The following is a 27,811-nucleotide window of genomic DNA, read 5'->3' as shown; positions in this document are numbered from 1 at the left end:
GATGCATTAAATTTAAGTATTTACCTTGCCACCCAAGAAATTTTCTTGATTCAAACTGTAATTCAAATACTCATCTGAATAATAATTTCCAAGGTGCAGCTCACGGACATGGTCGGCTAGACTTCCCTTGGGTGTCAAAATAGCTGTAGAAAAGAAACTTACTGGTCTTTTGTACAGAATTGTTTTATTTTTATATGCATTGTTTAAGCACATAGCAAGAACATTCTCTCAACCGATATAAGGCCACAACTGACAAAAGGGATCAGGGAAATTAGTAATTGCTTGTATATATGGCTTCCACCTTCTATTCCACCCATATAGAATCACATTATTTCCCCGCATCGTGCAAAGACACATGGTAAAGTCAATTTGCTGCTTGCTCAGTCACGAAGCGAACAACTTTGCACAACAAAAATAACTTCAGTATTATAGCTCTACCTCTACCATTATTTTCAAATATGACAAAACCTACGTATATCCCTGGCTAGCCTAGCCTAATATTATACCTTGCCGTATATGTTTTGCATGACAGGCCTCTACTGCATTGATCAGACAGGCTGCAAATTTCATTAAGCCAAAGCAATCGTAGGGCAACTCTTCTTTGGCAGGTCAATGAAAGCAATTGTACGCTTTGTAGCTGCCTTAGTCACCAGTGCTGCCAAGAAAGAGGAGCCCTATGACTGCTTTGCTTATTTGATAGGTATACTTCTTGTAGTATGTACTTGTGTTTCAATGATGGCCCTGCACAAGTTATATAAGGGCTCAAAGACTCCAAGAGATGGAATAAACCAGTAAGCACAAATGGCATATCCTGAGGATTATGCTGTGAACATCCATCAAGGGCTGCTTTTCATGGATTTTGTTGGGGCCAGGGCTCATTCTGCTGCTAGATTTTTCTCCTCCTTATCCGAGCCTTGAAAGCGCTCTTTCCTAGCAAATGAGATTCTTCCACTCTATGTGTCCATGAAAATGTGCAATGAAGTTGAAGCAAGAAAAAAGTAGATGAAAGGAGATGCCTCCCCATATTATTATAAGGGGCTGAGAAAGAAGGGCTAACAGCATATCCTAATCTTATTCGTCTTCTTTTCTTTTTTGCCTACGTCTGTATATTAGTAATCTCTGTCTTGAATACAAAAGAGTCTCACTTTTATAGTGAGCCATATTATAGGATCTCCAAATTAGTTTGACTTTAGTTAATCTGCTTCTGTCCTTCTGTGGGTATCTCTTTCTAACCATGCCATGATTGTGCGCAATGCCACATTCGTTAATTTGGTAATCATTTTTCAAATCTTTCTTTTGTGAACGATGTACAAAAAAATCATGACAACTAAAGAAAAATAAGGCCTACCTGAAGGACTCATGAAGTTAGAGCAGCCATGTGATCAAATAAACAGTTTCCTCACCTCCTCACTAGTTTCCTTCCTAATAACGCTCTTAACAAAATAAACAAAAACTAACTAATTATTTTTAGAGCTAAATTAGTTTGAATAGTAATGCATATATTTAATCACAGGAAGGCTAATCTAGTCAAGTTAAGTACAGAAAGTTTTGCTTGAAACATACCAGATCAGATCAATTCAACACCAAATGTGATGATAGGTAAATAAACATGACATCAACTATAAAGATTTTAAAATTTTAGGTTCCAATCTCTACAATATTAATCAAATGTCTCAGAGACATATATTCCAGTAATCACTAATTTACTTTATGTTTGGGAAACATAAGTGACCAGATCAATTTTTCTTTTTTGATCTATGGACTAATCTGTCATGCAGAATCCTTTGCCTCATGTACCTGCACCACATGCACAACAAACGAAACCAAAAGGCAGGTTTAATCAGCAATTAGTATAAGATTTTCGTGAAGATTATGTATATATGATATGTTTTCCAAGCATACTTGCCTTTCAAGCATCATGACAGTAGCTTGAGGATTAGCACTCGGGGTGTGATAAAACGTTGAACCATCAGTAACCCTCAGAGAATCAATACCAAGAACTCTATATCCTTTATCAACAACCCTCCCAACTTGACACCCTCCATGATAGTGCCATATGGTCTGTTGGAAATTTTGGTTTATGGATACTACTTTTCTGGCAAAGCATCACAGAAATATATATTAGAAAATTGTAATTTACATTGATATAGTAGATTAAATAATATCAATGAAATTACAGCAAGATACTTATCTTTTGGGATGTAAAAGTTGGTCTCCATTGATACTTGAGTAGAATAATAGTTTTAGGATTGAGGCAGTAACATATATTATTAAAGCCTTAAGTTCTAGTCTCTCTGCAAAATATGTACAGTTTACGAAATTCTTGCAATGAATCTAGATGGGAATTCTGAATTTCCACAATCATCATACCTTTGGTGCAAATAAACTATCAGATAGAAAATAAGGAGCAGAATCTTCAAAACAATAACAAAAAAGGAATCTTGGGTGGGAATCACAGACAATGATTGCAAAAAATCGGCCACCCAGCACCTAGGCTGATTTTTCCAACACTGTTTAAAACTCCTACAAACTATTTCAGTTGTTCTCAAATGATCCATAACTCTAATTAACAAGCACAAAATGACATACATATGGGAATCACAGACAACAATTGCGAAAAATCGGCCGCCGAGTGCCTAGTGGCCGCCTAGGCGGGCAGATTTTTCCTACACTGTTTAAAACTCCCACAAACTATTTCAGCTGTTCTCAAATGATCCATAACTCTAATTAACAAGCCCAAAATGACATACATATGGGAATCACAGACAACTATTGTGAAAAATGGGACGCCGACCGCCTAGGCCGATTTTTCCAACATTGTTTAAAACTCCCACAAACTATTTCAGTTGTTCTCAAATGATCCATGACTCTAATTAAAAAGCACATAAAATGACATACATATGGGAATCACAGACAACAATTGCGAAAAATGGCCGCCTAGGCTGATTTTTCCAACATTGTTTAAAACTCCCACAAACTATTTCCGTTGTTCTCAAATGATCCATAACTCTAATTAACAAGCACAAAACACACACACACACACACACACACACACACACACACACATATATATATGAAATTACCAAAATGGCATCGATGTCATCCTCAGGTGAGAGCTTATGGTCTCTCTGCGAGCTCTCTTTTCTTGCTTTCTCTTTGCCTTTCTTGGCTTCTTCAGTATTCTTCCCATGTCTAGAAACACAGCCAAAGAGGCTCAGACTCAGCTCAAGGAAGAAGAGAGAGAGTTATTTGGACGATGCTAGACTGTGTTGCTTTCAGCGCAATGTCGATTATTTGTGGCTTTTTAAATTAGTATAGCCATGCGGCTATACTATTTGTGATGCGCTGTAACACCAGGTGAGTCCTCATTTTATAAATAGTATAGCTGCGTGGCGAAATGGGCACCTAGGTGGGTTTTGGGTCCTTTTTTTGTTTTTGTTTTTTGTTTTCTTCTTATCGTTATTTTTCTTTTGTTGAAGCAGATGCTCTATTAAATAAATAAATAAATAAATAAAAAACTTACATTTAAGTGTATATGTAGCTTTCTATAATATAGGTAGTGACATGCCTTCTATAAGCCAATTAATGATCACCTTTGATTCTTAATCTGTAAGAAAAAAAATAAACACTGAAAGATAACTTATGACTCTAACAAAGACGTGTACTATTTTTCACTTCTCATTGATTTTTAATTAGTAAAATAGGTTCCAACCAAAATTAAAAACTAGTAAAATAGGTGGCCAAAAAAAGTCACTATACACACAACATATATTTTCTTTAAAATAACTTTCATTAGTACATTTTATATATTTATTCAACTTTAAAACAAAATTTACAAACCTCTCAAAACAAGTTGTAAAAGCTAGCATGGAGAGAACTCATTTGAGATTATTCAAGGTGATAATTATGTTGGGATTGGTAGCTTTCATCAAAGCCTCAGTGCAAGATAAAGACATTTCTTCCTCTCCATATTTAAGGTTAAAATGGCCACAAAGACTGAGGCATATATAAAGCGTGTTGCTCAAGGCACTGAGACTTGCTACCGAAACCCAAAAGAAGGCTTCGAGGAATGCATGGAGTTTTTCGTGAAATTATGCTGCAACTATTATCTTAAAAAACGCCTAGAAAAAGTACAGCCAAACCCTAAATGTTTTATTTATCTTGTGCTATTTTTTGTGTAATATAATTCCAGCATACTTGGGAATGTTTATTTTTTTACCAAACAATAGCTATGAAAACCACAATTAAGAAATACATATTTCAATAAACCACTCCTACAAATCTTGGGGAAATCACCACAATAAACTCTTGTGTGAGGCCGAGGATTTTCAACTACAATAAACATTGTTCTAGCTAAAAAAGATTATCACAAAGACGACTTTCAAATCTTCTATTTTTTTTTTAAACATTATTTTGTTTTTCTTTACAACAATGTACATTTGACAAACAAGCAAACATGAACAAAATCTGAATCTCTTGAATCTAAATGAACATGAGGATATTTCTCTGGAGCAGGCTTCAGTGATGAAACTCTTGAATCTATTAAACGTCCAACTTTCCCTCATGCTGTACATCTAAACGACTCAATCGCCATATATGGCAACTAAAGAGAGAACCTGAAGCATAGCTTCATACAAAGTACCGCAGTTTCAAAGCCCGCAACAGTTCCACTGATCTGGCAGTACAATGGACATATAAATGCTCCTCAATCTGTCAAAAAAATGAGGGATTGAATTTGGCTAATCTACCCAAAAAAGGCAGTGCTATTGCTTTGGAGCATGCTTCCCTGAAGTAAAAGAAGCTTTTAAGATGGCAAAATTTGAACAGCTATGAAAACAATTAAGAAGTCACTCAATTGTCAAGCACCAATCTGCATTATATTCAATCATTACCTCTGACACTAATTTCCAGCCTTTTCTAAGAATGGGCTCTTTCCAAGTATGAAGCAATCAAGGCATCCAACCTCACCAGCCAGAGTGCAACTGCAGATGTTGTTTGGCGCATACATGCAAAGGACGCAATCAGTTCTTCACTAAAATTACAAGAACCTTGCACTATATTGCACTCACATAATCGGTCCTCATTGATGGCACAACAAAATCACCAAGAACCTGCACTAGTAAACAATAAAGAAACTGATGGTTCTGACTAGAAAATAAACAAAAAATAGATAGTGTGAAAGGGGAAAATAGAAAACCTGCAAAAGCTCAGCCAAAGATGAGGTACGTCTTAGTCGTTTCACCCATAGCTTATGAGCAGATTTTTTCCAAGCACCCAACAAAGCATCTTCTGGCATGACTGACTGCACAAAGCAGAGGGAGGTAGAGATCAATATAGCACGGAAAAACATTAAAAAGTTTGGGGCGAATAGAAATGTCTTCGATATATAACCTAGTAAACCTGTTTTAAGCATCAGACAATCAAAAGGTTCAGGCCCCAAAATCCAACTAAACTAATCCCACTATTTAGGGTTAGCTACCAGAGGCCCGAACTAATCAGATAGGGCAGGTGGATACTAATCAATCATTCTGCTCCATTTTCATCAATCCCTTCTCAGTAACACACGCTCAATTCCTTTTTTGGCCTTGTTTTCCTGCCATCCCGCATCCCTTCATCTAAAATCTTATTGCACTTCAGAGATTTTCTCTTCTTTTTTTTTTTTTTTTTTTTTTTTAATAATTATATAAAAGCTATCAGATTTGATTGCACATAAATCTCAAAGTCACATTCTAATTATCCAAACCATGAACACTTAATTCATTCCTAGGTTGATCCTCAACTGAAGTCCTATTCTCCTCCAGTCTATCAAAGATATGTGCAGCTTGAAATCTTTTTAACTAGAGGACATCTTCAATACCATAACAAACATATATCACAAAATGCAAAGCTAAAATCCAAATGATAGGTTACCTCAATTGCATGCATCGCAGCTTTTAGTGATTGCATCTGTGGTGAGAGGACCTATGCTTAGGAAAAGTATCACTCGCTTCTTTCTCCTTACATCTGGCCACATGGATGGCATACCTTTCTTCCAGATCACAATGAAGCTCAAATGTTGTATGGCAAATCCTGCAGTGCTTCTCATCTCTCCAATACAAATCATGACAACTTTCACTTCTAGTAAGTGTATCAAAATAGGATCGTTTACCATGTTTGACAGCGTTCAGATCTAGGTAAAAGGAATTCCATAACCATGAATCAAATGCTTGGATCCGGCTCCATTTCTGTTTCTGTTGTTCTCCTTTCTTTCTAACTTCAAGAACCACAACTCCAGATGAAGGCAGAGAATCATTTGCAATTCCAGATAAGTTGTTGTCTACATCAGATACTGTGAATAAGTGTCTTCTCTAACCTATCCAGCTCAGATTGATCAGATTGCACCAAGTTGTCAATTCTTATCACTCTTTACCATTCTACTTGACATCGCTTGGCACAGAAACACTATTCTTTTCTCCAGGGATTCAATAAGAAGAGCCTCTCGTTTACCCCTGTCATCCAAAACTGACAACAAAGCACACAGGGCCTGCATTTGGTTTAAGAAAAAGCATGTAAATATTATAACTTATACAAGGTCAAGCAATATGTACTACAATCACATTGATCGTATAACAAAAGTTCAGCAGAATACCTCTTCTGCATCAATCACCTCCCAGTGACCATCTTCTGAAGATTCGAAATAAACCCTTCTATGTCCTGGGTCATATGCATTACAAGGGCCCAAGAAAAGCCAGTATCTATTGTATCTATGATCAGACCCCAAAAACACAGATTGCATTGGGTGTAAGTCAAACCGCACTTCTCTTTCTTTTCCATTTTTCTTTTCAGTAGAGAATCTCTCGTCAAAGAACTTTGAGATTGATCCTGAAGAATCTATAAGGTGAAACTTTAATGTATAATCTTCCTTTGCACCACTCGTATGTCCTGCATGGACCCAGGTTGGCCTGGGCATGCCATGTTGTTTAGTTGATAACCTCTTAATTTTCGCCCCTGAACCAGAATGAAGGCTGCTAGGAATGCATTCAGTTATATGTAAGACAAACAAAACTGAAGACAAACAAAACAAAACTGAATGCATTCAGTTATATTCAGTTATATGCATTCAGAATGAAGACAAACAAAACTGAAGAAACTATTTCCTTTAACATTCAATCACTACATGTTATATGTAAAACCTAAAATTTCAGATTTTGGTCCTTTAGTATGGAAAATGAATCTATCCAACTGGGGCTCTGCCTCAAGGTAGAAACAGATTATTCGGCATAATGACAGATCTTAAATGACTATTGCCAATAAGGCTTTGAATGCTTAAGGTTTCGGGTGATGAACACATTTACTAGATGTGTTGATAATTACTGGGCATCTATGGCACTTGACTTGCAGAATATAGATGTGTTGATAATTAAATACATTTACTAGAGAGGAAATGGAGCTTAGAAAAATCAATTGCAACTATGGGAGTTAAATTAGAAGACCTTGCTAAGGGCATCCCTTCGCATTGCACCTTGCTTTGAACCAAAACCAGCGGCAACCATTACTTGACGCAGTATTTCTGTCCATGTTAAAGGGTTTAGAGATCTCTTCCAGAATTCCAAGCTTTTATAGGTCGTATAATCATGAATAAGAAAACAGACCTCATAAATAAGAAAACGCAAATGCAATACAGATGGAGTGTATGACATCTTTCACGAAGGATGTCCTATATTTGCAAAATAACTTAACAAAATCAAGCCTCAAACAGTTTGCAATTCACATACCTTGAACAGTTTCTTGACAATCTCTGGAGAAGAATCCCAAGGTTGCATACAGAACCGCTGCTTCATCTTCATAGAATTTGGAGGAAACTTGGCCAGCAAATCTGAAATCACAAAAATTCCTTATCCACAGCTCAAAATACTATACATGCAGACACATACATACTACAGCATTTCATTTTAGAGTGGAAAATTTGTTCCGTTCTTCCTTCGAACCAACCTTTGCAAATTGCAAAGGATCGGTCGCCCGCCAGACCGTCATCAAACCTTTTCCATAGCACAGTATAGCCGCGCGGCTATATTATTATTATTATATAAAAATAATATAGCCGGCTATACTATTTTTGACACGTGGCCAAATGGGCGCTAGGCAAATATAAATAGTATAGCCGTGCGGCCCAACTCATGGTTTTTTTGATAAAAAGGGTATAGCCGCTCGGCTTGACAAAATGGCGTATAGCCGTCAACTAGTGGTTTTTAATAAAAAGGTATAGGCTATACTATTTTATAAACTATATAATGGATATTTTATAAATATTATAGCCGATCGGCCATACTTTTTTGCAGAAGACACCGTGCTTTTGTTAACATTTTGTGTCGACCAATAGTTTTTGGAAGAGTTCCATTAAAATAATTTTCAGAAATGCTTGCCTCTTCTAGGAATGATAGATTTCAAGAGGACACTGGAATCGGAACTGATATTGAATTACTCGAAAGAGCAAGGAGGCGTAAATGTCTGAAATTTCCTAGCTGATCGGATAGTGGACCTGAAAAATCATTTGTTGATAGCTTCAGTGAGTCCATTTGACCTGAACTACACCTTGACAAACTTCCCAATATTTCTGATACGCTTCCATTGAAATAGTTCCTTGACAGATCAAGAACCGTCAACTTACAAACATTTCCCAATGAGCTTGGGATTTTCCCTTCAAGTTGATTAGCAGACAAGTCAAGATTGACAATGGCTGTCAAGTTTCCAACGGAACTTGAAATATCACCTCGCAAGAGATTCAAATAAAGGGATAGGGACTCAAGATTGCTACGAGTGTACAACTGTTGAGGTATGGTACCCCAGATGTTCCACCTGTGATTAAGAACTTCAAGCCTTGTCATGTTTGCAACTGGTATTTGATTGAGTTCACAACGGACATATGCAGCTCTACCAGCATAGAGGGGAGTGTGTTTGTCACCTGAAACCAATCAGATGCTTTGCTAAGATCTACACGACTCATGTCCAGGTTCTGCAAGGTCGAAAGACCAGAAAGCCATTGGAGATTCTCAACCTTCATCCAGTACGTAGTAGCTTTTACTCTGGAGTCCCAGAGAGCGTAGACTCGAGAGATTTGCCAATTGATGCAGAATTAAACTTTTAAGAGAACCTAAGAAGCTAGGAATCTGTATTCCTCCAATATCATTGTTGCTTAGATCCAAGTAGCTCAGATGCTTTAAATTTAAGTATTTACCTTGCCACCCAAAGAGTTTTCTTGATTCAAACTGTAATTCAAATACTCATCTGAATAATAATTTCCAAGGTGCAGCTCACGGACATGACCGGTTAAATTATCGCAGAAAACTCCAGTCCAATTGCAACAATCTCCCTCACCAACCCAAGATAAAAGCCTATTTGAAGGATCCTTAAGATCTTGCTTGAACATTAGAAGTGCCTGTCTCTCATTTTGTTTACAAGGCACACCCAAATTTCCATTGTATAAGCTAATGGTAATGGTTGCAATGCTTAGGAATCTGAAAACTGAAACAATTCTCATGGCTTTGTCCATGAGGTTATATCTTAGTAGGTGATGTGTGTGAGCAATATAACTCATTTAGAATGGTGCAGTATATACACATACTACTACACTAGAACTGAGAGTGTTGTTTGAAAAGTGAAACAATTACCAAGAACATTACAACTTATCATGCAATTCTCTACAATAAATAATGTGTGTAGTAACAAAATTTAGTAGCACTCAAGAGAACGAGGTGAACCAAAGGCAAACATTCCCACAAAAAAAGAATAAGAAAAAATTGAACTCTCAAATTGATTTACGGTGTAATTTCTCTCTCTTCAATATCTGCTTTGGAGATGTTGAAATAAGCAAATTAATGTCTATAAAGTATAAATTAATGCAACTAGAATGGTCATTATTATTTTTTAATAAATAGTATAGCCGGGCGGCTATAATCTTATTAAATATAATATACTTAAAGCATATAGCCCAACACGGCTATACTATTTTTGAGGGCGCTAGGAGCCAGGCGGGTGCTTTTTTTATTATAAATAGTATAGCCGGCGGCTATACGTTGGGTCTTTTGAAATTTAAAACAGTATAGCCGCGCGGCTATACAAAATATCAAAAGCCTCGTTGCCAAACCCATGGACAGCCAACTCTGAAATCATAGCTGTCCATGCCAAAGTAGCCTTGTTGGGCATTTCCTGAAAGACCTCATACGCTTTGTCCACATATCCGCACAATGACCACATCACTGTCCAGGCCACTTCTCCATGGGTACACACCTATGCACCCATATCCCATGATCAAATGCAGCAAGATGAGCACAAGCTGCAAGGACACTGGCAATGGTGATCCTATAATTATCCGGTCTAACCATGTCACCACTGGTGATCTGGCCTCCTTTGGCCGACCACCTTGAACAAACCCAGTAATCAAGGAATTCGAAGTAATAATGCTTCTCTTGTTCATCTTCCCGAACAGATTCAATGCCTCATCAAGATTCCCACTTCTCAAATACCCCCTAATCATCGAGTTTCACGAAACATCCCTTTCCAACATTTCATCAAACAATGTACGTGCACTATTCAGAAACCCGCATGCAGAGTACATAACAATCATCGAATTTTGAACAAAAACATCATGTCGAGCCCATACTTAACGACTTGTTCATGGAAGCTCCGGCCTGTGCCGCCATCAACCCTACTCGTGCATTATGTTACAAGGAACAAAAAAGTGAGGCAATTAGGGGAAATGCCATCGCAGAGCATTTGTTTATACAGCAAAAATCACCCAAACGAATAAAGAGTTTCATCCGCAGCACTGATTTTTGTACACGCATATGCTCTGATCATCACGTTATAGACGTAGGTATTCTTTAAAGTTCAGGGGAAAAAAAAATTTAAAAGACCTAGTTTAGGGTCCTTTTTTTTTTTTTTTCTTACCGTTATTATTATTAATTTTTTTTTTTTTTTGTAGAAGCATATGCTCCATAAAGATACTTACCGTTAATTGAAGAGTGATTTTTAACTTACTTTTAAGCTCCAACTTAAAAAAAAACTTACATTTGAGTGTATATATAGCTTTCTATAATATAGGTAGTGACATGCCTTCTATAAGCCAATTCATTATCACCTTTAATCCTTAATGTGCAAGGCAAAAAAGAAACACGCCCTGCATGTCCTTTCTCAATCTCTCGAGGCTAAATCTTTTATTTTAACATTCAAAAGTCGCAAATGTGCCTCTTTCTTGCCGTTCATTCACCTTCAACAGAACAAACTACGGAAGTGCAAAGCAGGGCCAAGGCATTTACGAAAAACAAGAGCTTTAGTCACTTAACCATTCTCATCAGCATTGGCCCTTTTTTCTCTGTTTCTAATTCTCATCCTATTTCATGCACAGGCCTCTCCTTTTGACTTCAAGATGCTTCCAAAATGTGGATGCCAATAGCTCGAAACTAGACACGTGACATGGTTTGAAGACCAAAGATCAAAACACATATGAAGACGCTTGAAGCAGGTGAAAGTTCACATGCCTTAGCATGCTAAGGTCTATGAGAGCTATTTCAAGTGGCAATGTTTCCTTAGCTCAAAGTTTGGTAATTGATATTCACTTAGGTTTGACTTAGATGTAAAGCAAGTATAAACAACTGGGATCGGTTGTAGCCAAGAATCGTGGATGGGTACGCTGTTAATTAGAGATTTAGTAGACACTTGTGCATTAGAAGAGCCGTTCCCTTAGTAATGCATGATTTCTGTGCACTTTCCCTTAGTAATGCATGGTGATCTTAAAACAGGTTAAGCTAATGTAATGACCAGCACAGACATCCTTGCATCCCCACATGGAGCACAGCTAACAAACATGCTCTTCACGGATAGAAACAGTATCATAATGGAGTTTTTCCCCAAAGGATGGTTGAAGCTTGACGGGGTCGGCCAGAATGTTTATCATTGGATGGCAGACCAATCCGGCATGAAGCACATATGTGCATGGTGGGACCCCCACACCGAGAAGGAATGCCCAGACCCTAAAAAACAACTAGAATGCTTTCTCCTTTACAAAGACGGCCAGCTTGGCCACAATGAAACCTACTTTGCAAAGTGGGCAAGAACAGTCCTCAAACAAGTAAGAACAAGCAAGCAAGAACAAACCATCCAAAGTTCTCAGAGACATTCAAATGTTAGCCTGTGCTAACTAGCTAAACCAGTCATTCATTTACAAACTTCGTAAGCATATATATATGCGTGTGTGTAACAAGCATTTGATGAATAGAATTGCATCATTTCATTCTCCACGTAAAAATTGATAATAGTATAGAAAAATCAAGATCATAAAGACCTCACATCCGACAGAAAAATTGGAAGACTTATGCTGCTGAAAAGATTTGTGGGGATTTTTCACAATGGCATCAAGTTTCTTTCTTACATAGATCACTTCTTCAAGAGTCAAGCTTTAAGCACAAAATTTTGAGATACTTGAGGATGTTCAACTAGTTTTCTAATAGGAGGATGAGGATGGCTTTACAATGAAACTAGTATTTGTGTACCCCAGAATCCTGTTTTAGCCTTGAACAAAAGAGTTTGGAAGGCATGAAGTACCTTTGAAATCTTCATCTAAACATTTTGGACCAAAGGTATACCATAAAGAAACAAATTAGCGCAAAAACCACTACATGGACAACGTGGTTTGCTCCACTCTGGACGATGCTCTTGTTCAATCTCCTGACATTGTTCTTCAACCCTGCTTGACCTTTCATCAGCGTCATATGCTGTAATGAACAAGACACATATAATGGTTTCAGAAAGCTGTACCATCTCCACACACACACACATACACAAATAAAGTCAAACTGATGGAGACCTTTAATCCATCAATTTTAACAAAAATTGTTGAATGTAGAATGTAAAGTAATCCATTTCATCCTTCCCAGGCAGTTCAAAATAAAGAGAATTATGCAAGTAGCAATGTCTAGACTCTAGAGTTGATGGTATACCAGTTGATTGAGAAATTCATTCTGGAATTTTGCTTCCGCCTCTATATCTTGCGCTACCTGCCCCAGAATATGAGAACAAGATTAAACTATAACTTGGTTGAAATCAAATTGCTGAAATAAACAATTTTACAAGGCAAAAGATGAAATTCCAAGAAAACTCATATAGTCCTAATAGACAAGATAGTAAAAGCCCGAGTCTGCAGACAGGCGTCAGCGACTATCTCCATTATATATCCATATAACCAAGCAAAGAAATACAATGCAAGCACATATCCACCAAAACCAACATTTACAAGCAAACCAATAAAGACAAAATAGAACTGTACACAGAATAAATAAACTTCTAGAGAAATTTTGAGAGAAAGCACAAATCTAACATATATAACTAAAACATTAGGACAGATTCCATATTCAGAAGAGTAATGCATGGCAATGAAGAGTAAAGGAAATATGTAAACAAGTAGAAATGTAGTAATTAACCATGGATTTACTAGCTAGTAACATTATCACATTTAGCAAGCATCAATATATTCAAGACCACGACAACAGGTGCAATGCAAGTGAGTAATTAAGACTGAGAATTCAAATGAGAAACATATGGCTCACTTAAAGCATTACATCCTATAGCTACTAGAAACAAAAAAGTTAAAGTGAAGCGTCCAATCTTTGAAAAGGTAAAGTATAATTCATTTAATTTGGACCTGCCTCTAAACCATCAAGCAATACGCATGCACTGAGAACAATGTAACAGAACTGCCAATATATAACAATTATGGGACCAATATACGTACATACAAAGAAATAAAATACTATAACCAATTTGTACAAACATAAATTCAGTTACCTAAATAAAACACACAAAGAAAAAATAAAAAAGAAGATACAAGATAAATGGAGTGCATACATTTCTCAATCTTCTCACTTGGGATCGGAGACCAGTGATCTCATCATCCAAATCGGCATGCATTGGATCAATCCTCAATTGGATTTCATCAGAGCTAGCTGCTGGTCTTGTGCTAAGACCCTCCCTGAAGAACCATCATTCATTTATCAACATCAAACAAAATAGAAACATTGCATAGTGTAAAGAATACCTTGATCTGTATGGAGCAGCATTGCCATAGGCTGCCATTGGAGAGACAAGAGTTTGTGTTTGGTGAGCTGGCCTGACTTGGCTTCTATGAACAATCGTCTTTTATTTCAAATTGAATTGGTGATGATGTTGTCTTGATGATTGCCCACCGTTAGTTTTTGAATCTCGAATATCTGACCATGCATGGACTTTTGTTATAAACCATAATTTGAAGGAGATGGACTACCACAAAACATAAGTAAATTTTACACGTACTTAATAGATGTAGAATAAGCCAGAAATATAAAATATTCACAAAGAATTTATCTGAGGATATCATGCACAATGCAGCTTCAACCACAAAACTAGTGCCCGAGTTTGAAGAAACAATAAAATAAATTCAAGAACCACTCAATGGGGAAGATAATATTCTACTAGAGCACACTCCTTCAACACAAAATTCACATTGTACATCAGTACATCACAAGGCCCGGGTCGGCAGACTCCGGCTCGAGGTTGCTGATCAGACCCATTCTACATGCCATCATTAGGATTTAGGCCCTAAAGAGAATACCAATTTAAATTGCTGCCCTGCCTGCTAAACCCAATTTGGCAGACAAAAAACCCAATTTTGATGACTGAAAACATATGATCTCCATCCGAAACCCTTATTCCAATTTATTAGCCAAAAGAACAATTAGGGCTCTGTTCCAATTGCATGTCCCCCCAATCTCTTGATGCAAACCAAACAAAAGGATTTTAACGAATTCCAACATATATAATCATTTTGATAATCAATCACGGATGAATTTCGAATTCTGAAACTGGTAAACAAATCTGATCAAGAAAGAAAAGCATATGATTTGAAAAGAAATAAAAAGAGAAAATATGTCAATGGCAATACCTTCGTCCTCGATGAACAACACAGGGGATTCGAAGGGTGACAACAGCGAGGACCCTGACAAAAGTTAGAGAGAAGTAGCAGAAATGGAAACCTCGCGCGTAAGACGAAGGAGGATAGAAGCTTTTGTTTTGAGGAAAGAGTCGAGGTATTTCAAATATTTCGTTAAAATGAAACAAAACAAACTCTTCCTTTTCTACGTTTTTGTGAACCCGTTCCGTAAACAAAGCCTAATTGGAATAGATGTGAGCATTCTTTTTTTTTGTTTCAATCGTGTGTAGATACATTTTTTTTTTTTTTTGCAATTATATTATTTTAACATGCATTTTAATATATATAAAAAAACTTTTATTATGTTACCCACATGTGATTTGTCTACAAATTTTTCTAGTGTTTGCAGTTGTTATATCTTTTTATATTAGAATGTCTTTTCCTTTTTCTTTTTTTCTTTTTTGTAAATTCAAGCTTGTGTAAGCATCCCATTAATATAATCATCAATTTTAAAGCCCATGGGGTTAGCTAAATGGTGAGGTTTGGTGGATAAATATATTAGAATTACGGTTCACCAAATGGTTAAATTTACTTCCATTGTTAAGAAAAGAAAAAAAATACTTTGAATTCTGAACGAGATTTTCCTCTCATAGTGAATAACGCAAAACTTGGCACCATCCCAAGTGGAGATTAACATTGTCCGTAAATAAAATAAAAATAGAAATAAATTGAATATAAATTCAAGAGACAACGTGGTGGAAGAGAACGCGCGTCAAAACTTGCGTTCTCCTTCCATTTGAATCCACCATTGGTTTCTTTCTCTCGTGTGACATGATGTCACACCCCACATCATCCACCGTCGATTGAAAAACGCACGCTCCTTCATCTACCAGCCCACCACGCACACGGTACACGCGGCTCTATTAAATCAGATGATGATATCTCAATTTCGTTGGTCCGCTGCCGTTCACATTGAACGAGGCAGATTCTCACACGACGTCGTTCCAGTCAACAATAATTGCCTCGAACCTTGGCCTTTAAAATTCAGCCACCACCCGACTCAAATTCAATGCACATTACATTCCTCCCACACTAGCGGAACTGAAAAGAAGAAGAAGAAGAAGAAAAAACTCATCGACCCATTGGCATATTCTTCTTCTTATTATTATTACAGAAAACCCCCAGAAAAACTAAGAAATTACATGGGTAGCCAGGGAAGCGAAGAAGGAGGGTGGTTGTTGAAGAAACCCAGATTTCTCTGCCTCCATGGATTCAGAACCAGTGGAGAAATCATGAAGAAACAAGTGGGTAAGTGGCCTGAATCTGTGCTGCAGAAGCTCGACCTTGTTTATCTTGATGGGCCTTTTCCGGCCCTAGGTAAATCTGACGTTGAGGGCATTTTTGATCCTCCTTATTATGAGTGGTTCCAATTCAACAAGGTAAAAGAAAAGAAAAAAGAATTTCCCAGAATCATCCTTCCCATTCCGATTTGCTGTTTTTTGTTTTTCTGTACAAGGGTAAGTTTTGATTTTATTTTATTTATTTTTACGCAGGAATTTTCTGAGTACACAAACTTTGACAAGTGCTTGGAATACATAGAAGATTACATTATAAAGCAGGGACCATTTGATGGGCTAGTTGGTTTTTCCCAGGTATTTATCTTACCACTTTTAAAATCCTTTAATGGGTTTTTTTTTTCATGAATCGAGAGCAGAAATTCGAATTTGTGACCTCTTTTAATATTCAGATTTAATTTTAGCAATATGTGTATATTTTTCACAGAATGATGGTATTGCATTCCTAAAGAAAGAAATTGTGTCCAAATCAAAAGCCCTATAAATGCCCTCCCTTTTTAACTCTTTTTTTGTTGTGTTTTCAATCTTTTGATCACTAGTTGGTTGGAAATGAATAAATGCAGGGTGCAATATTGTCGGCTGCGCTGCCGGGGCTACAAGCGAAGGTATACACAGAAGCTATAATGTAACAAGTTTTAATTTCATAGAATTGATTTGCTGGGGATTTTGACAATGATATATTGATTTTTGGGACTGTTGTTTTGTTTTGGCTTTTGATTTGTTTTGCGTTACTTTTTAGGGAGTTTCACTAAAACACCCAAAATGGAGGTTGAAATTATAAAAAAACTTTATAAACACACCTAAAACCCATCATTACACACACTCAAAACCCATTTATAAACACACCCAAAAAGTTGACTTTGGGGTTGATTTTGGGTGTGTTTCTATGTTTAAATAGTGCTTGGGTTTTTTTATAAATACATGTCTAGGATTGGGTTTATTTATAAATTTGTATACTTTTTATGCTTTGCTTGTAGGGGGTGGCATTGACTAAAGTGCCTAAAATTAAATTTCTCATCATAATTGGAGGGGCCAAATTCAAGTCCCCAGCAGTGGCTGACGATGCTTATGCTTCTCCCATTCAATGCCCGTCCCTTCACTTTTTAGGTAATTACTATTTGGTCAAAGTTCCAAATGCATAAAGAAAATGGGATTCTACATTGATGACGTATTTCAATCAACGATTCAGAGTGGTTTATGCATGTGAACGGTCCGTCAGTTTATTGGGTTTCTTTATTGCAGGACTACTTTATTTAATGTTGTCTACGCACGTGTGTGAGCGTTGTTTGTTCTTGAATTTTGTATTACAAGACTCATTTCAATTAACGGTTCATAATCATTCAACTTTGGTTAGTGATTATTGATCAAAGTGTGTTATATGTTTGCAGGAGAGACGGACTTCTTGAAGCCATATGGACTTGAGCTGTTGGAACACTGTGTAGAACCTACAATCATTCATCATCCCAAGGGTCATACAGTACCTAGGCTTGATGAAAAGGGTTTAGAGACCATGATGAGCTTCATTGACAAGATTCAAAAAGCATTGACTGAGAAAGACCAACAGTAACAATAATGCCCCTTAAATCTATTTTTTTTCTCTTCAATATGTTGGTGCCATTTTAAACCACATTTACTTCCCATGTTGTGTAAAATTTAATTTCATAAGAACAATATATAGAGTTTTTCGGAATTATATTTGGGTACTCCTCAGTTAGGATCTTCCCATCCTCATGCATTGTAAATCATTGATGCTGTATGCACTTTAGGGTTGAGTCTGCAACTCTATTGTGCATTTCCGCTCAGCTAAGGACCAAAAATGATAACTCATCGACACCAAACATATCTTAAGCTAAGATATATGCAACCGCTTAAAGTATATGACAACTTAAAGACACAACCAATTGTACCAGACGTTAACTCTGATTCTAGTAAAATCTGATACCTCATGGTGTTAATTTTTGGAACCACGGGCCAATATCCCGCTTGATCACAAGTTAGAATTAGAGAGATAATGGGATTGATGAGGGAGTAAAGCAATGTGAACTTGTGGGAAAAAAGAGTTCTCCATATTTTTTTTAAAAAAAGGGCATTCATCCCATCAAATGGGTTTCGCCTTCTACGTTGGAAAATATTTTGGTTGGATCTGATTAAACATAATCCTGCAGTCAGATGAATGTGGTGTTCATAGGTTATAATTTTTAGGTCATTTGGTCCGCGGATTTAGCTGGTAAATGTTGTGCTTCTTTGAAGGAACCCATCATTCATCTCTCCACCAATGTGATAATGTATACTAATCTTCAAACTTCCCTCAACATCACTGCTGTAAAGTTAGGAGTGACAATTTTTATTAACGGATCGTATTTGTGTTTGATAATAATCAATATTGATTGAACTCGTTTTATTAACTGTGCTGAATGACTCGTTACTAAACTATCCCATATATAATTGTATCATGTTCACATTGATTCACATATATTGTGAAATGAAAGCTACCTTAATTATGAAAGCTGCCTTACAAAACTATAAGGAAAAGCCTGTAATCATACCATTACTCATACACATGAGAAAATAAATAATTCTATTCACCTAATACTAGTTTAAAGTGCTTATCTTGTCAAAATCGAAATTTTTGTGTTTGATATTAACCCGATCCGTCTATTATTCATATTAACATGTGTTAAATCAAAAATCTCACTAATTTTATGTCTAATTTGAATCGTGTCATGTCAAAAATTGCCACCTGAAATATGTGGTAGAGTTTTGCAATACTGGTGGGAAGAAACATTGTTCACATGTGATAATTGCTAATTACATATCAACAATCAAAAAATCATCACATTCTTAGAAGAAAAAAAATAAAAAAAAATGTGGTTTCTTTAGAATGACTAAACACTTTACCGCACGGCACAAGAACTTTGCCTAGTCTATGTATGTGCAAGTTGTGGTCAGTCGTTTGGAGCTTAATGCTAAAAGGCAACGTCACTGCACCAAAAGCCAGAAACTTTATAAACCAAAACAGACACTTGGGCCATCACAAATTCACAATTCACAATTCACTATCAGAAAGAAGTGGAAGAAGAAGCGATGCAAAGGAAGCAAGCGCTGCTTCTCGACCAATGTGGCCATTGGCACGCAGAAGCAGAAAAATGACACGTCTCTCTTCTTGACCCAATCACTCTCTTCCAATCCCAAACCCATTTCTCATTCTCACACTTACTACAATTACAGTGTCTCTCGCTCTTTCCACAACTCTATCTCCCATCTCTCCTTGGTAAGCTACTAAGCCTCTCTCAATAAAAAGCTATTCTCACCATAACCAGCAATTCAATGAATTCATATCATATGTTCATCTTCTAGGCTTTTCTTTATCCAATTCGAAGCCCTGCAATTCGTGCTTTTTGTTCAAAACCCAGTAGCGCGGTGGGAGTTGGGTCCTTACCCAGCATGACTGAGGATATATCGTACCTGACGCAGCGTGAAGCTGCTGAGATTGATGAGATTCTCATGGGTCCTCTCGGCTTCAGTGTCGACCAGTTAATGGTCAGTCTCTTTTTTGGTTTTATAAGCAACTTTTTATCATGGGTTCCGTTAATAGTTAATTATTTCACAATCCTAATCATGGGTTCGCATAAAGTTTCGTTTTTATTGACTTTGCAGGAATTGGCTGGTTTGAGCGTGGCCACTTCCATAGCAGAGGTAATGCTTTTCTGTTTTCTTCTCTCTGTCTATTGAGATTAATTGAATATGAGCTCATTGTCTTTGCAGTTTGATATGCTATTTTTCCTTGCTTTTGCACTTTTTGATTGGTCCTGTTATTGATGATGATCATGCACATTCACAAATTCAAATTGTAATCTTTAATTTGCTAATAGAAGATGTGTTATAACGTTTCCCTCTCATTATGACTGAATGATGTGATATTTCTAGCATTCTGTTGAGATGCAATGAGAGTATTTCATCTAAGTATTCTGCAATACGCTACTACTTACTGCAGTGTTCATTTAGTGGGAGTGAGGAACTTCATTCATATTATATGGCGCTTTATTTTGTTGCTTGATTTATTTGACAGGTCTATAAACCGAGCGAGCATAATCATGTCCTTGCGATTTGTGGCCCTGGAAACAATGGTGGTGATGGTCTCGTGGCTGCTCGACACCTGCATCACTTTGGATATAAACCATCTGTTTGTTATCCAAAGCGTACTGCTAAGCCTCTTTATACTGGTCTGGTTACTCAAGTATGGAATATAACTCAAAGTTGAAAACTCTTTGAATGCGGGGTTATATTATACATATATATGGGGGCTGTTGGATTTTCCGTGGAGGCTTGTTTTAGAAGATATTCTTATTTGATGGAGTAATTTTGCAGCTGGAATCACTGTCAGTCCCATTCATCTCAGTGGAAGATCTACCTTTGGACTTGTCAAAGGACTTTGATATTATTGTAGACGCAATGTTTGGTTCTCATTCCATGGTAATTACTAAATTTTTGTTTTGGGAAAATTATTTTTTTTCTCTATGTAGTCACCGTGCCAATACAATTTTTTTTTTTTTTTTGACACAACCACTCTGATTCTCGTTCGATTATTGTCTTGTGTGTAAAAGAGCTATCATGATAAGTAGGAAATACTTTACATTTATCTAAAAACTCTGTGAACATATGAACATTTGATGCCTGAAATTGCTAGGCAATCTCTCAAAATAATGTCTGGGTTGTTATTTCTCCCTTGTGCTGATTTTACGTGTTCTACAGCTTGATGACATCTCATTTTTTTCCCTTTTGGATCATAGATTGGAATTCAACTTAGGTAATTCTCAATGCATTCATATTGGACCTAGTAAATTCCCACATATTCAGTTCATTCATGTTTAAATTGTCATGTTGCTATACATTAACTTCATAAGAATTCAGTGCAGAAGATAGTTCTGGTGTTTTCATAGGATTAACTTTGACATGCTCAATTTTCTTAGATAAGCCATTGTCCTTTGAAAAACTCTCAATTCAGGTCTATTCTCTTTTTGTTCATGTAGACCCTGACATCTGACCACTTGATAAGTCTCATCCAGATTATAAATTCTTCACTCTTGACAATTGTGGTGTTTATTTAACTGCCTACATGATATATCTAACTGCATTCATTTGTAATGCTTCAGGTTCCCCAAGGCCCCCTTTTGATAATCTGATCCAAAAGCTTGTTTGTATAAATAACTATGATCAAACACACCAAAAGTCCTCCGCTATTGTCTCCATAGATATTCCATCTGGGTGGCATGTTGAAGGGGATGGTGGTGCTGAAGGCATCAAACCTGACATGTTGGTATGTTCTTGAGGAACACCTCAATTCGTCTTTCCTACACATCATTACACTTTGAGTTTTGTTTAGAAATTTGACGTGTATTTACATGCATATGTATGTTGTTTTATTTATAATGAACAATCTTGTTGATGAAAACTTGCTACTTTCCAGGTTTCTCTGACTGCTCCGAAGTTGTGTGCAAAGAAATTTTTTGGTCCACACCATTTTCTGGGTGGTAGATTTGTCCCACCATCTATTGCTGATAAATATAAGATTCGTCTTCCACCATATCCTGGAACTTCTATGTGTGTCCGAATTGGAAGGCCAGCACAAGTTGATATATCGGCTCTAAGAGAGAACTATATTTCTCCTGAGTTTCTCGAGGAACAGGTGGAGGCTGATCCTTTTGATCAGGTACAGATTAGTTAAATGCATAATTGATTTCAATTTTATCACATTTAGTTGCAAAAGGTACAGATTAGTTAAACGCACAGTTGATTTTTATTTGTCACATTTAGTTGCAAAGCTTCCCTTCATATTTCAAGCCTTTAACTATTTTACAGTTCCGCAAATGGTTCGATGATGTAGTGGCTGCTGGCTTGAGGGAACCAAATGCTATGGCCTTGTCAACTGCTAGCAAGAATGGAAAACCGTAATATCTGTTTCCTTTGTTACCATGTCTCTTTTACTAATACTAAGCTATGTTTCACATATTGTTCTTGCATGTTAGATGACATTTTATTGGTTTCGCTATAGTTTTAAAATTTCCTCTCTGCAATTATCATTTTGGATTTTAATATGATTTTTCTTATTCATATATATTACCTGTTGATTTTTTATTAGTTTACTCAACATAATTTAGTTTTTTTTTTCAGCTCATCTCGCATGGTATTGCTCAAAGGATTTGATAAGAATGGTTTTGTCTGGTTAGTATCTGTCTGTTTAAGGCTGTACATACATCAACAATGCCGTGAATGGTGTTTTTCATTAAATGATTGTAATATTCTTAATTCAATGCTGTTAATGTATGCAGGTATACCAACTATGAAAGTCGAAAGGCACATGAATTGTCAGAAAATCCTCATGCATCTCTTCTGTTCCACTGGGATGGTCTTAATCGGCAGGTAAGCCGTGTTTTTTCACTTTAAGACTAGTTATTTTAGAATGTTGGGCATATAGTGCTTGCGTGCATGGGTTACACCTACTTATCTGTTTTGGTCTGATGTAGGTTGTACCTCCTTGGTGCCATTTCAATAAATGCTTTAAATACTGATACTAGAAAAACTGGGTGAGGGAGGTCGTTTTTGTTTACATATCCACTCCCTTTGCAAAGTAGAATAATGGTGATTTTCTGGGTAAAAGAAAACCACATTAGTGCACATACACCTGATCTCAAAGCACGTATGCCATATCCTTGTTTGGGCTCTTGCGATGAGATATTTTGTGTTGATTGTGCTATGCACTCCTCTAAAGAAGTTCAAATGACATTATCATAAATTATCATGATGTTATTGTTTGTCTCAAAAAATCATGATGTTATTGTTTGTTTTCCCGCTAACTTAGGAGCTACAAATAACCTCCCGAAAGAGAGAGAGAGAGAGAGAGAGAGTATGTATATCTTACGAACTTTTGAAGTTGGTAATTGTGTAGTCAATGATAGAATGCCTGCTTGAAGGGTTTATTTTGCCTGGTTTATTTCAGAACTGAGTTTGGCCTTGGCATCTGGTAAAAACTTTAGTGGCACAACGAAAATTCAGATGATACTGGGTTTGTTGTTGTTCTGATTTAATCTTTTTACCGACTTCTGAAGTCACAATTGGAGCTACGATATGGATCTGGGTCTCTGTATTTTTTTATTTTGTTCCTAGTTAGCTCGGCTCTATTTTAGTGGAGGACTTGTTAGGAGTTCCTAAGATCAGATTGGTGGGTATCGCTATGTGTAGTTGTTCTTTGTTTTTGGGGTCTTGTACCCCCTATTTCACCCCAAAAAAAGAAGTCACAATTGCATTCCCCCTATGCTAATTGCTTCTGAAGTTTCAGTAACTCTGATGTTACTCGCTCTGTAAATTTGGAATACTGATAGTAAACTTAAGTATTTTGTTCATAGTACTGTTGCTTATTTTCTCATTCCTTTTAATGCAATTATTCTTTCTTTGGGGAGGAGTTTGTGTTCCTTGTATTTAAAAAACGGGTTATCTAGGTGCCTTTTCTGGATTGTGAATGTTTGCTTCTTTTTCTTATTTCTATGCATAATTAGGTGCCTTCTCTGGATTATGAGTCCTGTTACTTTTGGATACTTCCTTTTGGATAGTCACCCTCAATTAATAGTGCAGTTCGGATGTGATCCTATATTCTGGTCCACCTTGAGCATTAGTAGTGATTCTGGGATTTCATCCTGGATGTTAAGGAATAGATTTTTGATTTACTGAACTACCAACGTTTGATCTAGAAGCAAATGTTTGTTTTCATGCCTTTGCACTATAGGGGCATTGCTCTTTGATGATGTTTGTGGATGAAGATCATGTCTTAACATTATCAGTGATTTGTAGGTACGAGTGGAAGGATCTGTAGAGAAAGTTTCTGATGAGGAATCTGATCAGTACTTCCATAGCCGCCCTCGAGGAAGTCAGATTGGAGCAATAGTTAGTAAGCAGGTTTGTTTCTTTCAAATTTCTCTGATATCCTGAGCACTGGCGTGACGGAATACATTCATTCTTGATTGTTGCATAAATTTTGAAGCTCGCAAGTTTTCTTTAAGAATCAGTAAAAAATGTGAGAAAATTTAAACTAATATTATTTGATCAATAAGGGAGATAATTAACTTCATTTGGTGAAACTCGTCTTCATGTTTCTTCAACCCTTTTCTTTCCAATTTTATCAAACCAAATTTAGTGTAATTGCACTGCCACCGACTGTATTTCGTCAAAATTTAAACCTACCACCAAAAAATAAATTACAAAAGTTTAATATGTAAAACAAAGATTACACAGTAGATGGGAAGATAAATGTGAAAGATTTTGGATGACTGCGTGGTTCAGTGGGTAAAGGTAGTTATGTATTATTAATTTTACTATTATTCCATTTTCATTCTCAATTTTGCTGATACTATTAATTTTCTATAATAATTTAAATAATTTGCATCTTCTTCCTCCAGAGCACTGTAGTTCCTGGAAGGCATGTTTTGTATGACCAATACAAAGGCTAGAGGAAAAGTTCTCTGATGGGTAAGTCATTGGCCCAATCCCCTACCACCATCTTATATGCCGTGGACTGTGGGTGTAATCTTTGCAATGTGTTTACTTTCCTATCAGAACAACCTTTAAGTAAAATGAAACAGATTTGCATTCTTTTTATGCAATATGAAATTAAATTCCACTTGTTTTTTCTGTGTGCAGAAGTATAATTCCTAAACCTAAAAACTGGGGAGGGTACAGACTTAAGCCAGAGCTGTTTGAGTTTTGGCAAGGCCAAAAGTCTCGCTTGCATGACAGGTGGTTTCTATCCCCTTTATGATGGGTGGTTCTTATTACATTGCTTTCTCTATAGTATCTACAGATGGCTTGTAACAAATTAATGGAGCAGATATGTGCCTAAAACATCAAAATATTTTGGCGTCTGTATCGTGGATACTTGAAACTTAAATAGAATTTATTCTTTCTCTGGCTTGGATATGAACTGTTACTCTGATATAAGTTGAGTTGGGTTGGTCCAAACCATTTTGATGGATTGAGTTTATTCTAGCAAACCTTTGGGTTTTGGTACTGTTAGTTTATTTCAAAAAAGTTATCTTAAATCCTGTTATCTTGGATAGTCTTAATTATTTAAAAGATTTTTCTTTTCTGTGCTGGTCATAAATAGAAATCTTATTATTCTATGATTTGTTTATCATATTGTTGGAATCTGAATACTTATATATATTGATCTATGTTGTTGCCCCCTGCCACAGAAAGAAAAAAACAAAAGAACAGCGTGTAGTTAGCTCGAAATTCTCAGAGTAAATTATATTTTCTTGATAGGCTGCAATATTCTCCCAAGGAGATCAATGGACAAGTGTGGAAAATTGAGCGGTTGGCTCCCTGATGAGTATTTTCAGCATCTTCATTGTGAGGTTCTTTCAGGGTATTGTCTACTATGTCATTACGGCCCCTATTATTTTTTCATTGTTCTCTTTCTTCTATTAGCAACCAACATCCATGTGTAATGTAATGGCAGGTAAGTTACGAGCATGTACATTTAGAATGCTGTTGGTCTTATTCTGAAGGCACACTGCCCAAAGTTAAAATTTGTTGTTTGCCCTATGAATAAGCATCAAATGTCATAAAATAAAACAATTGAATATATTACACATGAACTTTGTTGGGTTGGAAAATTGTTTGCCAAGATGGAGCTTATGTCCTCACTTACAATGCATAATCATCCAATCATCCATGTGGTATTGAATTCATTTGCCATTTTCTACTGTGCTGTAGTAGTGTTTCCAATGAATGGAACATTTTAGACTAGTTATAAACGATTTGGTGAATCAGGTAGCCATGAATAGTGAAATACATTGTTATGGGTATACGGAGATCTGTGCCAAAAGTTTGGAACAGTACCATTGCCTTGGTGATTAGTTAGTGTCAAAATTGCCACCGGAAGATTGCAATATTTCTTTGTATGATGAAATGTATATGCTTGGAAGAAACAGCTCAAGTTTATTTTGTATGTTCTTCAAGATGTTTCGTTTTGGACTTGGGTTTTAGAGTTCCATGAATCAGCCAGTCATACCTAAAACACCTATTCCTCCAGTGTAGTGGCAGTCTTCCATCTAGCCCCTATAATCTAGTCACACTGCCTGTTCTACCTCTTTTTCTAGTACTTTCGATCAGGTAAGTCTTAGCTCAACTTTTGTTCCTTTTACATGAAATTTTTTGAGGCATCACCTGGGCTTGAATGCAGGAAGGGTATTTGAATTTAGGTTAACTTTTCTTTTTATGTAAAGGAGGTCAAGAGGGGCAGATGAGGTACGAAGTTACGAACTTTGACCCAAGTATGGGGCAAATGCTCACTATCGCTGGAGTTATCGGAACTATAAACTGATGAATTTTGGGAGATTTTGTCACCGTGTCTTCTGTAGCAAAAGTTATAGGATAGGGTGATCATATACTCGTGAGGGTGATTGTGAGAGGGTTTCAACCTCGTCATTGTCTCCTCACGAGAATTTGTCGAGGTTTAAATGTGATGACCATCATTGAACACAGCCACACTTCATGGGAGCTTGGCTGCAGTTCTATATTTGGAGTTAGAAGTGTGACAGTTTGTCACATGCAAGATGGATATTGCTTTTGCTAATGGATCAAAAAGTTAACACTGTTTCTATTCAAATTTCATAATTGACTAACAAGTATTTGCCTTTGATGACCACAACAAATACATAAATAGTAAAATTTATAATTTTAAAATCACAGTGGCCCAAAAATTAAACAGAAAGAAAGGAGAAATTCTTTTTGCTCTTAAGAATATTTAAAGCCCTTGCTAAAATCTTAAACTTTTGGAGGTTTGTTTAATGCATGCTTCTTGTCAATTGAGTTTGATCATGCTTTACTAAAGATGGGAGACTAAATTTTTGCAGACTTTTATGGGAGCATGATAGTCTGTGAAATGGTGGACAAAGAATTATTGAGTTTGTTTAAGTTTAAACTCTCCAAATTGCTTAAAGCCTACTGTCTTTGTTTTGGAGGCTTCCTAATATTAATATTGCTTATATTTGAGTGTTGTGGTAGTATGATCATGATTTCTGACCAGAATTTGGCTCCACCATGAAAATAAAGATAAACTTATAAAAACTCAACCAAAAAAAAAAAAAAACAAATTATTTTCAAGGATCTTTTGACCAGCTGAGAAACTGAAGGCTGACACTTTATATCATTCAAAGGCCAATTTGATGCAAGCTGACCACACCACTCACTTTTTCTTTTGAAGAAGAGAGGTGGATTGGGTTGTTGATTTTCCTTCTTCTTTATATATGAATGGAAGAGAAGAGTAAAAATATTCAAAGGGGACTCTGACTGTGCCATGTTTACACATCACCCACAATATCACAAAGATCCTAAAGAAGAAGGAGAAGAGGTGGGGAATTTTTGAAAAGAATTCTAGAGGAGAAATGATTAGAAGATTCTCTCTCTCTTTAAAATCATGCATCTAAAAAGGCCTGGGCCTCTTTTGATATATTCCACAAGTGGA

The 27,811-nt window shown here is 36.5% G+C and overlaps 3 protein-coding genes and 1 pseudogene across 4 annotated transcripts; 2 read left to right on the top strand and 2 right to left on the bottom strand.

Moving 5' to 3' along the window:
* Positions 1-4,363: 4,363 nt before the first annotated feature.
* LOC103319633 (homeobox-DDT domain protein RLT3-like) lies at positions 4,364-7,999 on the bottom strand (annotated as a pseudogene). Its single transcript, XR_016124718.1, has 6 exons — positions 7,755-7,999; positions 7,473-7,549; positions 6,629-7,004; positions 5,911-6,523; positions 5,198-5,302; positions 4,364-5,111 (listed from the first exon to the last, which is right to left on the bottom strand). The product of XR_016124718.1 is annotated as a homeobox-DDT domain protein RLT3-like (transcript).
* Positions 8,000-12,353: 4,354 nt separating this feature from the next.
* On the bottom strand, positions 12,354-15,093 carry LOC103319598 (bet1-like protein At4g14600). Its single transcript, XM_008221153.3, has 5 exons — positions 14,951-15,093; positions 14,069-14,240; positions 13,879-14,002; positions 12,975-13,031; positions 12,354-12,749 (listed from the first exon to the last, which is right to left on the bottom strand). The coding sequence occupies exons 2-5, from the start codon at positions 14,104-14,106 to the stop codon at positions 12,591-12,593; spliced, it is 378 nt and encodes a 125-aa protein (XP_008219375.1). The 5' UTR covers positions 14,107-14,240; positions 14,951-15,093; the 3' UTR covers positions 12,354-12,590.
* An 808-nt stretch (positions 15,094-15,901) lies between these two features.
* LOC103319599 (dihydrofolate reductase) lies at positions 15,902-17,986 on the top strand. The gene is made up of 5 exons (XM_008221155.3): positions 15,902-16,377; positions 16,492-16,590; positions 16,857-16,898; positions 17,271-17,400; positions 17,682-17,986. The coding sequence occupies exons 1-5, from the start codon at positions 16,141-16,143 to the stop codon at positions 17,858-17,860; spliced, it is 687 nt and encodes a 228-aa protein (XP_008219377.1). The 5' UTR covers positions 15,902-16,140; the 3' UTR covers positions 17,861-17,986.
* Positions 17,987-19,409: 1,423 nt separating this feature from the next.
* On the top strand, positions 19,410-25,958 carry LOC103319600 (pyridoxin (pyrodoxamine) 5'-phosphate oxidase). Its single transcript, XM_008221156.2, is given in 17 exon segments — positions 19,410-19,446; positions 19,449-19,564; positions 19,651-19,833; positions 19,951-19,989; positions 20,363-20,530; positions 20,662-20,749; positions 20,752-20,766; positions 21,447-21,610; positions 21,761-22,003; positions 22,153-22,241; positions 22,465-22,515; positions 22,623-22,713; positions 24,139-24,243; positions 24,744-24,786; positions 24,789-24,813; positions 24,985-25,080; positions 25,606-25,958. Coding segments are annotated over 17 exon segments (1,617 nt in total). The 3' UTR covers positions 25,670-25,958.
* Positions 25,959-27,811: the final 1,853 nt, after the last annotated feature.

The sequence above is a fragment of the Prunus mume genome, linkage group LG2 (genome assembly GCF_029339155.1).
Source record: "Prunus mume cultivar Tortuosa linkage group LG2, ASM2933915v1, whole genome shotgun sequence".
NCBI classification, from domain to species: Eukaryota; Viridiplantae; Streptophyta; class Magnoliopsida; order Rosales; family Rosaceae; genus Prunus; species Prunus mume.
This window is presented reverse-complemented; position numbering and strand designations above follow the sequence as displayed.